This window comes from Thyridium curvatum (assembly GCF_004353045.1).
Source record: "Thyridium curvatum strain D216 chromosome Unknown NODE_20_length_475153_cov_84.797782, whole genome shotgun sequence".
NCBI lineage: Eukaryota > Fungi > Ascomycota > Sordariomycetes > Thyridiales > Thyridiaceae > Thyridium > Thyridium curvatum.
The window spans coordinates 317778-329751 of record NW_022156775.1 but is presented as its reverse complement, the minus strand read 5'-3'; the positions used below and the strand labels follow the sequence as shown (position 1 = coordinate 329751).

Sequence of the window (11974 nt, the reverse complement as noted above, 5' to 3'; positions counted from 1 at the left end):
GGACGGACAAGGGTGATCCCCAACCGGCTGTTGCTTGTTCTCCCGCCCCTCCTGGTCCATCGTCAACTGCCAGAGTGCCAGCATGGCGGCGAGCATGTCCCACCGTCTCCGGGTCCTCGATCAGTAAGTACCTGCATCCCAGGGTCGCATCTGCCCATTCCAGCCTGGCAGCATGTTGCAGTGCGTATCGGCGTTCCTTGCCTTGCTCGGCTTGTATCTGGCCTGCATCATTCTTGTCTCCAGCTCTGATTCCTTAGACCGGTGGGAAATGGAGACCGCCGGTTTTCTCGGGCCGTTGGCCTTCAAGCCATCGATCCCTCCAAGCGTCCTCCACTGGTGCCTTGTGGCAAAGCTTGGTGTTCAGAGCTCGCGGCCGGTCCCCCTTCACCACTCAACCCTTTCCCAGAAGCAGTAGTAGTGGTGGGTCGTCATCTCGAGGGCGCTATCACGCAATCACATGGCCAGTCACTCCTCTCGTCTATTGGCTGTCTCTGGCTCGAGGCAGCATGCAGTCACAGACAGCAACTGCACCGAAGAGCCATCGAACATTTCGGCAATCACTCCTGCAAGGCACCTCGCACCGTGGCTGGCCAAGTTGAGAGGCTCGAGCGCCAACGACTAAAAGACGAGTCCAAAGTCAATCGGAAGCGAGCCAATGGCTGCGTGGGTGCTGGACCACAGGTGTGTCCGTGTGACGCCAAGATACGGAGCCTCCACGGCCGACCAGATCCCGTCATCGCTCTGCACTGGCCGTAGTTGGAACAAATTGATTCGTGTGGCCCGGAGACCACAAGAAAGGCGCTTGAACACTGTGTGAGAGGGGCTCGTCCAGACCTCAACTCCCGGCGCTCACAGCCAAGTACCGGCTAGCTTTGACCTAGCAAGCTACGGAATGCCAGATACGTCGATCGCGCTTCAGTCGACTGATCCGAATATCATGCTCTGCAGACATATCGCACGATTCCACTCTGCGCTATATTCTTCCCAGCCCGAGTCTTGCCGGTCTTGACACGTCAAGACCCTTTTTCTTGACTTTCTAGGGTTTTCCCTGGACATTGCCGTGTAAAGGAGGCCATGCACGCGTCTAAATCGGGATATATCAGAGGGATTCCCTGTCTTATGTCAAATGATCCCACGACCCCAGTCGTCCTCGGGAAGTTTGCCGTGGACCTGCACCAATAACGGCTACCCCCAGCGTTACAGGACGCTCAGGACCCCGCCGCCGTCTGTTGCCCAGCTTGCTCATGCCAGCTTTCCAAGTCTTGTCCATCCAAATCCACTGCGAGGCCGACGTGACGCTTACCGCCTCCAAGATGCACACGACGCGGCGCTCATCATGACTGGGGCGAGGAACCTAATGGGTTGCCCACTCGGAAGTTGAGTCCCAACGTACCACCACCTGGCCCGGCGTGAAAACGCGAACACAGGGTGTACCACTGCCACCTGAAGCTGGATTACCCGAATAAGGAAACCTGTCAGGGAAAACAACGGCTGATCAGACCTGGGAAGCGTCACCGACTCTGATGCTCGGCTATTACCCCACGTCCCTTTGACCCCCAACCGGCCCCACCGCCTCGACACTTGTATGTACGTACATACATCCGTGCTCCTCTGTCTCGTGCCGACAAAAGACATGTCAAACATGGCATTCAAACCCTGCTTTAGACCGATGTACAGTCTTGCCTGTTCCAGCGAGTCGCATGCTCACCTCGTCAGTGGTTCCGTATTTCCCATCGACAACTTATGCAAATTTGCAGGATTGTCTGCAATTTTTGAGCAGTGTCATCTGCGACGAAACCGCCGCAGTGTTTTGATGTGACTGCTTTTGGCTGGAGAGCGGAACTTGACAGACCATTAGGACCTCCTTCCGATGTGTACTCACCACCATATACAACATGTTGATAGCTGTTCTGGCACGAGCTTTGGCACATCCGCCGCCCAGTCCGCTGTGCCGGGCAGATACCGTACAACTCGTACGAAAGACAATCTCAGATCGGCACACATGAACAGATCCAATCCCACGCATCATGCGGCCCTCTGTGACGGGAACGGAAGTAACCTTGGCCGCATAGACAGCATGGCGTTTGCGCTGCTTCCTACCACTGGTGGTTACCTATACTGCCTATCCTGGAGGTATCCTGGTAGCTACACAACCACGGTTTCTGAACCGGCGGCAGCATGTCGATGTCTTTCTGTGCCGGAAACGACAATTGACCCCCACGGCAATGTCCTTCACAGAACCAGTCAAGACGTCACCGTGCTGCTGCCAACCCAAAATAATCTCTATCATCCATGAATATCGATCTTCAAAGCTCCCGCGGAGTGTTAGCGCCGCTGTCAAATGTGTCAAAAGGCACAGAAACCCGCTACTTCAAAACCAGACAGTCTCCACTGGGGCCGCTCATCATCAGGGCATGCCATCTCCACTCCGATAAAAGTGCAAGGTCCTCAACTTGGCGTCTGTGTTGCGCCTCGTCCTCGCGTCCGATCGCAAGATGTAATCCTTTCCCTCCAGGTACTCAAGACCTTGGCATGCATAGGGTTACGCAGTCCCTGTTCTCGTTTAAATCTGCTGGCAGATTCGGGGGTCTCAAGTCTTCAGGACCATGTCGTGATCGTTAAGCGAAGCACCTTGGCGGGCCAGACTGGCCGGTCCGAACGGCTCTTATCGGCCGGATGTGCTCCAACTGCTTGCATCACACCCAGCAGCTATTTCTGGCTCCATGTGCCCAAGCACTTCATCTCTAGAGCGGCTCGCCTCGTTTCGCTAGAGTGATTGCGCGTGGGCCGTCCGCCCGCCGGGCTCTGTGCCTGAGATACAGCTGCGTTTCCGTGCTGTCTGGCTGTGCAGATTTGTCGGCACAAGAATGAAAACATGCACTGACCTCTCTCTCCAAACGATCAGTGGAGCCAGCGATGGGTCGCCCATTCCGGGTGTATATGTGGGTCAAGCTTGACGACGTGGACGACGCGGACGACGCGGACGACGAGAATCTCACACTATGACAGAATTCATACTTCATATTCGCAATCTAATCTTCTCTGAGATGCTGGGTCTGGTCCAGAGGGCCACTAGAGGACATGCACGCCGCGAGACTGAGCAAACCCCTGTCTGGAAAGCAGCGAATCACGGAGTCCCGGCCTGCCCGATTTGTCAAGTCCAAGACCCTGACCAATTAATTCCGCGAATCGGTGCTTCTGTCCGGCCCGGGATGTTTTGACAGCCGGAGCTCAACTTGATTCGCCGGGACTGGACTTTTAAAATACTTTGCTGCGCCCTCGGTGGTTGGAGACGTTGAGAGCACTTTGGAGCGTCTCGCGTTTGAAACCATAGCATAGCCGAACAACGTCCCAAAAGGTCAGTGCGTGCACCAGGCGGCCAGGAACATTGGGGCTTGGAACGATCTCCTCACGTCTGTGCTCAGGCCAGCTAGGCAAGCTTGCCTGTGATCTTGGCCACTTCCCACAAAATGTGGCTGCACCTTCACATCGCACCAAACATGACATGTATTTCTCTTGTGCAGCTTCAGCTTCAAGGGTAAGGGCACTCAGCCGCATTCCGATGGGGTGGCTTCGGTTTCCTTGGCCAATTTCCTATTCTGAAATCAATCAATGTGCCATGCAACTAACTCCCTCCAGGGTCTTTTTAACTGGCACAGTGGCTGGTTGACCCTTGACAAGACAGGAGGTGCTAATAAATACGATTACGAGTGGTCCGAACTAACCGCCAGACTTGTGATCTTTTTCTCCTTTGCGCCACGACACTCATTCTGAACTAGAAAAAGCCGCAATACATCACACAGAGATGATACCGGGGTGTAACAACTGAGGCCTGTTCGAGTGGTTTTCAATGTTCAAAAGTAACGACCCCATACGGATCTCGGGTTTCACGGTTCGGGCGGACCGGCTCGGGGATTTGACAAATCATCTGTTCCGGACTAGCACTTCATTGTTGGATCTGCGTCAACGAAAGAAAGCACGGATGGTCAATATTCCCGGGTGCCGGCGATCATCACAGCATCTGCTTCCCGCAGCAGGACGTTTTGTTCACACACTGGAACACGGTCTCTCTATTGGATGGGTATGGTATCCGTGGTCACGACGCGAGGTGCCCGACATATCAACAACCGCACGCACGCTATCGATTCTGTGCCACAAAAACCCAAGATAGTCGGTGATAGAACCTCAACAAGCTCTGGATATGGACACGGAGCGTTATCGGGCACGCGTACTGACGGTGAGACCAAGAGCACAGAACATGTGCGTGCCATTGAATGTCCGATGCAACGTCAGTCAAGGGCTCCAACCTTTTGTGATGTGACGAACGGTGAGAACCTGCCAGGTTACAAGATGCCGACAGTCACGTTGTTATTCACTCGAAACATGGCATTCCCAAGAACGGCCTCTTGCATGCCAGAGCGTTTGGATGCAGGGGAGAGGGTGGGAGGACCCCTGCTCTGGCTCTGGGGTCGCATGGACAGGGTGCGCGAATCGGGATTTTGGAATGAGGGGGGAAGCCAAACTACAAGGTTCACCAGGGTATTAAATGTTAGCTCGAATACAAGACCAGGGCCCTGGCCTTCTTGAATTCTGACTGGTTTTTGGTGACCGGGGGCGATGCCTTTCCACAGTGAGGAACCTGGCCGTTCTCTATCCAAGATTGGAATAGTTTCTACTTGTAGTTACTTCTGCCTCCTGGAATCTTCCATTCAAAAGCCTTGTCAACAATGTTCTCAAACCCTTGTTTGAAGTGGAGATATCCCCTGTTAAAGTCTCGAGCTAACATTTAATACCCTGGTGAACCTTGTACTGTAAGTCCCTTCACAGATCGCAATAATGAGGGGCAAAGACTCAGCGGTAGACCCCAAAAGTACTCTATTCTTGTGCACTTTCGAGGACCACACTCTCTTTTTGCGACAAGCCGTGATTACGAATTTCTTACGCATGAAGACACCGTCTTCAATGGCCCCAGAGATGATCTCTCGCGAGCTGGCCCCATGACCACCTGCAGGGCGTTTCCTTGCTCGAGGCTCAAGAATTCGAATCCTTGTGTCTAGCGCCAACAACGACAAGCTGGGGAACTACACAGGAGACGATGTGGGGAAACGTCGCATGAAGAGCAATCTGTGTCTTGTCTGGCTCTTCTTTCCACGCTTTTCGGCCTCTGAGCGCCCTAACAGGGGTCTGAGCACAGGGCCAACACTATTCGCAGCTGAGCAAACTCTCTTTTCAAGGCTTTCGTTGCTCCTCTGGCCCAAACCAGTCAAGCGCTGGGCGTATAGTCAGGGGTGGCCCAGTCTGATCTCCCTATTCTGACGTAGTCTAACGTCCCCGAACCCTTTCTGATTCATCAGTGGCTTGCACGCCAAGACGAGGCCAGGACCATGGTCAGTGCTCAAAAAGAAGTCTGTTCCTCACCCCCCCCCATTCAACATCTGTCATGCTCTGGCTAGATTGTAAGCAGGCAAGGTTGCGCGAATTGCCTCACGGAAAAAGCCGACTGTAGGCGGCGCCTGCAGGGATATTCCCTCCTACAATGAGGAGGCGCAAGCCGCGCGGACGGGGGGAAGCGATCGTGACGAGTGTGTGATTCCGTGGATTTATCCAACTTACATGACCTATTTGGGCATTGTACACACTTCTCTGAACCTTCTCGGGGAGGTTGCTCGTGCTTACCCCCCTCTTTGAACGACAGGATGGCCGCGGGTTTTTGTAAGCCGCGGAGAGCGGTGTGTTTGGTTGCTCTGTTGGGAGCAAGGACGTACGATTTCCTGCACGTGTGATGAGGGATTGACGCCGTTGACGCCCAACCAAGCTAGGGGGCTCCTGGTCATGGCGATGGGGCTTCCCAGCCCAGTTCCAACAACCCCCCAGCCAACAGAGACCATTGCGATGCTAGAGAGCTGGCGTGTGGCCTCAGCTGTCTATCAATGTCAAGAATGGCTAGGCCCGACCCGTCTATGCCCTGAGCTCCTGCTCCTGTGGACGCCACTGTAAGCAGGTAATTGGCGACCTCGGACTATTGTGGCGTCAGGCCATTAGGGCGGACGAAGACCTGGCGTTTGCTAGTCTGGCATTTTAGTGTCGACTTGTCTGTACTTACAAGGACGGATATAAACCCGGATAAGCACCAACAACACCTGCTTATACGCCTCCATGGTCTAGGCCGGGCGGTGGTCACGATCGTGGACGTCGATCCTGCGCCGCTCATCCATCGGCGTCCGTGTCTCTCGTGTTCGTTCAATCGACCAGGAAGAAACGCGCCGTACTACCGCCGCTAGCCCGGCAGTTCACTCGAAAGGGGAAACTGCCGCTCGTCGTGGGGAGGGCAGGGTGACCACACCAGAGCCCAATAGACCATGTCCCTATATGTGGCGTCTTTTATGGTCTAGGGAAGTTCCATATGCACGACGCGGGTGCGACTGGAACAGCTACTGCATCAGTGGCACAGACATCGCGGTACTGTCTACTTCTACAGGAGTTTGTGTGTCGGCAAAGATTTGAGGGAGAAAGGGGAGATTCCCAGCAAGGTGGGTGAGACGTTCCCTTCGGGTTTGCCGTTGTGGCCTCATGCAAGTTCTGGCATGGTTCTTCGCTTCATACAAGTACGAGCGAACGGAAGTATATACATCATATCACACGCATGCTCTGCGTTCCTATGGAGCGGGGTTGCAGGGTTATTCCTGCTGTGCTGTTATATGACAAGCCTCTTAAGGTGTGTACATCCCTTTTCCCCAATATTGGACTAACTAGCCAGTCGATCAGGCGATGCGTAAGTCCAAGTGGAGATCTAAACCGACGGCGACGACGACGACGACACGAGGTAGAAGTGGATCGCGCCCTGCGCTGTGATCTACGGGAAGTTCCGCGGCCCCTGTGCTTGCCGCTCTTCCTATCACGGACCTCCAGAGCGACGGAAAAAGAGGATTGAGAAGACAAGGACCAGCCACTGAGGGTTCTGCAGGGTCTTCCCAGCGCGGATGTGGCGATGGCACCACCGTCCTGCAGGAGTTGCATACCCCAGGCTGGTACCTGCCTGTGCGACGGAAACGGAGGCGGCGAGCACGGCTTGGCCCGACGGGGAAAGTATCAAGCCGGCCATACTTTTGCCACATCGCGGCCTGGCTCGAGAGTGATCCTTTGCTGCGCCCTAGAGCCGCGGCGAGGAGCGAGACGAGCACGCCGATCAGGAAAAGGGCAGCCGGCAAGTGTGCAGTGCAAAGGAGCAGTTTCGTCTGTATGTCCAGCGCGACTTGAAAGAGTGGTCTGAACCTCGAGGGGCCCTCCAACGTTGTGCCGAGCTCCGCCGCTGTCGTAGAATAGAGGACCGGGGAGCAAGTGAAGGCTTGGTTCTGTGCTGCACATACTGCTGCAGAAAGGGTTAGCACGTCCTTTTCCTACAAGGCTCTTGCCATGGAGTAACGTACCTGAATATTCAATCCTCGGGGGCCTTGATACTGTTGAGAAAGATGTTGGAAACGCGGGTCAAAGTGGAGGTGCATCTGGTGAGGACCAGGGCTTCGGATACTTAGTCTCTCTTGTCAGAGTATCTCAGTGGGAATAGGGGCACATACCATATAGCACAAGACTTGGTGCTGCCAAAGCGTAAAGGGTGGCGACCGCCACGATGTTTGAGGAAGGACATATAGCCTTCCAGGCCAGGGAACCTCAAACCCTGGCCATTCTGTCCTATGGGTCAAAATCGGAAGCCAAAGGAAGAGGTTCTGAAACCAATTTAAAGAATTATCCCGATGTAGCAAGAAAGCAATTGTTAAACTCGGCCTGCGTGACAACTCGGATATGGTATGTATCTCTTCGCAACGACCATAGAGGCCCCTCAGCACCTCCTTACATAATACCGACTATCTCGCAGAGTCAACACTATGAGGAATACACTGTTTCCATAGCATATATTTCCGTGACCGCCACAGCCAGCATGGACCATGAAACCGTCTCTCAAAGCACAGAAAGTTGTACAGGCCTCGGGGTGGCGAAACAAGGCGATATCCTTTCGCTCGACACCTTTCGAAGACGGTCATTGAACAGGTTGAAACTCCACAACGAGATCCTTGAGTAGTGATAAGAGACTGGTTTAGTTGCAATGAACAATTAGAGGCTTGATGACTATCAAGACCAGGCCGAGTGTTCATGTGACTGAACTGGCTATGCAAGTCGGCGGGTCTGTTTGTATCATTGGTAGGCTACTGAGACTTGAAACATCTGTGGCGCTTAAACTGAATTTTGCCGCTGCAATTTGATATTGGCCATGCAGCAGTTCGCGGCCCCATGATGGGTGTGTTTGTTGGTGGCCGTGCTCACGACAGCCGTGCCTCCTTGGCGATCGACAACTCCATCATTGCACCATGCTGCTCTAACAAACAGGACAGATAATCCATCCGAAGTCATCATTTCTGCCTAAGGTTCCTGATGACAATGGAGCATTCTTAACCGCGGCCGTTGATTCTCCTCCAAGAGCCAACCTTGCAAACCCTGACGGTATTCCTTCCTTGCCCTCAGTCCCTTGGAGCCAGGCTCTGATCGCATGCGCTGACACGATCTGCGGGGTATATATTGGCAGGTCCTCGGTCCCTGACTGTTGGAGGGGTCTGACATGACCTAAGTCTGACCCAGGGGCTAGGCCGTGCCTAGGTTTGTCAGCGTGTGTATGGCCATACGCTGTAGCCAAGATAGACCCCCAAACTGGCGAATCGCTGAGCCAGGCTACCCTCATCGGTATCCTCAGTCTCCTCGCTAAAGTGACAAAGGATCCTCCTTAGGCAGGGGAAATGGCCTTCCGAAGTAGCCCGCGCGAGGCGGTCGAGGGCTCTTGTGAGGCGTACAACCACTGGAGGCCCGACGCTGTCTGAGAGCCACAGTGTGACAACAGACGATGGGAGAAGTCGAACTAGAATGGTATCATCTTCTGGGATCTCGTTGATGTCATTGAATATGAAGATTGAGTTGAGAGAGATTTCCGAAAGGTTGGGAAAGATTTGTAAGCTCGATAATGGCTGGGACAGAAATCTGCCCTCCAGAACCATGATATTTAGAACGCCGAGACGGAGGGTTTCAAGTGTTTCACTATGCCTACTGAGAAACTTGATGATGCTCGGTGGTTCGATCAAATGGTCGTTTTCACCTGAAAGGAAAGAGAGGTCAGTCGGTGGAGTGCAAGTTGAGAAATTGCCTTGCATGGCGATGGAACTCCCATATGTGGCAGCACACTAGCTTCATACACTTACGAGTGTCGTATAGGAAGCTCTGAAGACCAACAGGATATGACAAGAGCAGTTCAAGATGCGCCTCGCTTATCCTACTGTCGATGACGGACACATGTCGAAGATTAGGAAAGGAACAATCGGCAAATCCCAGCTCGGCACCTCTATCGGATCTAAATAAGGATATGTCCAGAGTAGTCAACGTCGGAGATGATAGCTCTAGAAGACCGCCTAAATGCGAAGCGAGATTCTCACATGTCGTACCCGAGGCAACATCGAGAGTTTGTAAGGATAGCCGTGACACGCCCGCGGCCCGGAGAGCAGCCGCAGGGATGGATTCTTGAGGCGCATTCACGGTAAGGTAGAGTGTCTTGAGATTCGGAAGACACGCAATGAGCAAGCCGGCCACCTCGTCGCCCGAAGGCCGATATCGTGCGCGCTCACTCGGTGGCAGTGAACGCCGGTACGCTTCAAGGAAGGTAGAGAGCACTATGCCCCGGGCTCGCGCCGCTTCCTCAAGGACAGCTTCAACACCCTCATGCCCGAGGTCGGCGAGGTTCAAGAGGTAATGGCTCAGAAAGAATCTCTGGACCGAAGCGGCGAGTTCGGGCCGTAGCGCTACCGTGCGGAGGAAGTTCGCAAGGCGCCGGTTCCACGTGTAGTCCAGTGATCCCCAAGAGTCGCCACATCCAGGGATGAACTCGTGGTAAAGGACGGACTGGGCGACATCTCGAAACTGTCTCGATACCAAACACACGGAATACAAGGCCTGGAGATCTAATGAGTACCATGATGGCCGATGGGTCTGTTGTTGATGCTCTTGAAAGTAGAGCATTGGCACTGGAAATGGCTCGCGACAATGCAGGCAGAAATTGCCTAGGATAACCGAGAGAATCTCATTCGGGAGGCTGGAAAGTAGTAGGGAGCGCTCACGTGGATCCTGGCTTGAGTTCATGGTCCCAATGTTAGACATTGGAAGGAGAAAGGGCAGGCATTAATGAGATGCACCTGAGAGGAGGGGAATATCAGAGCGGGGTTGTGATAAACGGACCTGAATCGAAGCAAAAAAACATCTGTTTGTAGAGAAACATGTAAGCTAGCCCAATCTGTTGTTCCACTATTGCAATTGGCTGTTGAGCACGCACTGCATACGACAGTGCGAATTGTAGGCGCCGTCGATGCTATTTATAGGACCAAGGTAAACAAACACCTTTACATGGTTCCTTTCGCCTCTGAGTTGGCACCCTTCTCCTGCTCTTCCTTGTGATTAATTCTCTCCGCCAGTGCATCTCGCAGTCTCGAGAGAGCTTCAATGACCGTTGCTTCCCGCACGCGGTCTCTGGACCCAGGGAAGATGAATGGACCTAGGCCCTGACTCCCGTCCGGGGAGGCGATGCCGATAAACACCGTGCCGACGGGTTTCCCGTCTTGCAAGTCTGGCCCCGCAACTCCCGTTGTACCGAGGCCCCATGTGGTCGGGCTGCCATCAAAGGAAGTTGCTGTCCTGGCGCCCACGGCCATCTGCGAGGCGACGTCTGCGTGAATCACGCCCTCGCGGGCGATGAGATCTTTGTCGACGTTGAGGAGTAACTGCTTCAACGGGGTGGCGTAAGAGACAACACCTCCACGGAAGGCGGCGCTAGCGCCGGGGACGGAAGTGAGTGCCGCCATGACGCCACCCGCCGTTAGCGACTCGGCCACGCCGACCGTTTCGCCGGCGGAGCGGAGCAGACAGATCACATCAGAGGCAACATCGAGCAATGTTTCAGTGTTGCGTCGGATGTATGGGGGGTTGGAAGAAGCCATGTTGCCGCACGCAAAAGTAGTGGTGGTCTTACATGGCGATAGAGTCTGATGAGGAACGAGGCCCAGCTTTTTAAAGAGTGTTGGACTTTCGGTGAGGGCCACTGTGCAGTTTCAGAAAAATTGCATCTGAGTCACTCGATGCTGCTGTTCTTTGTGGTGTTATTGGCCAGCCTGGTGCTGTTGGATCATGCATATGCTGTTGGGTCATCTGCTTCATAGCCATTGGGCGAACTTCGTAATAATGTAGTGGTTTTCATTTGTAAACACCGTGATTGGTAATATTGAATCCACTGACCGCCTGATGTTTCAGTATAAATCCGCGAAACGCCAACATGGATGTTTGGTTGGTTTGGGTCGGTGAGGGCGCCGAAATATCTCAAGGCTCTTGCCTCTGAGCCCTCGAGTATTTCCCCTTGAGATTACGTAAGACCATACTATTGTGATCAATTGAGTACATGTGACGGGAGACGTGCCACATGAACGAATAATTGCAGTGCGTCCTGTAATGTTGAAGGTAGGTCATGATCAAGGTTTTTGGGGGCTCAGCCAACTCTTTGTTGATGCTAGTGGGATCACTATACTGCGAGGAGGCTTCTAGCTAGAGTGGCTTAACTAGCGTCTAAAAGGGCTAAAGCTTTGAGAATAAAAATTTGAGGGCTTTAACGCTCGTGTGTTTTGACAATGACGGATTGAAGAGCCCAGCTTAGTTCAGTACTGTCCATTAATACAAGTCTATACCTGTTTGGAAAATTGAACTTCAACATATATAAGTATTGAAGGGAAAGCTTGGGTTCAGTCAAACTGGTGTGAACATCCTCGGGTATCATCGAAGTCTGATCATTCAGACGTCGGCCAATTCTCTGCTCTGCTTATATTATCCCTGTAACATCTTCATAGTCAACGCATTCATCTTAATACGTATCTCAACTGCCACTATTACGCTCGTATTT

General features: G+C 53.3%; 1 protein-coding gene across 1 annotated transcript; it reads right to left on the bottom strand.

The window, feature by feature from the left end:
• Window positions 1-8654: 8654 nt before the first annotated feature.
• E0L32_004324 (uncharacterized protein) lies at window positions 8655-11024 on the bottom strand (the record flags this gene model as incomplete). The annotated part of the gene is made up of 3 exons (XM_031138722.1): window positions 8655-9139; window positions 9243-10126; window positions 10435-11024. 3 exons carry the CDS (start codon window positions 11022-11024, stop codon window positions 8655-8657), a joined length of 1959 nt encoding a protein of 652 aa, XP_030997337.1.
• Between the last annotated feature and the right edge of the window lie 950 nt (window positions 11025-11974).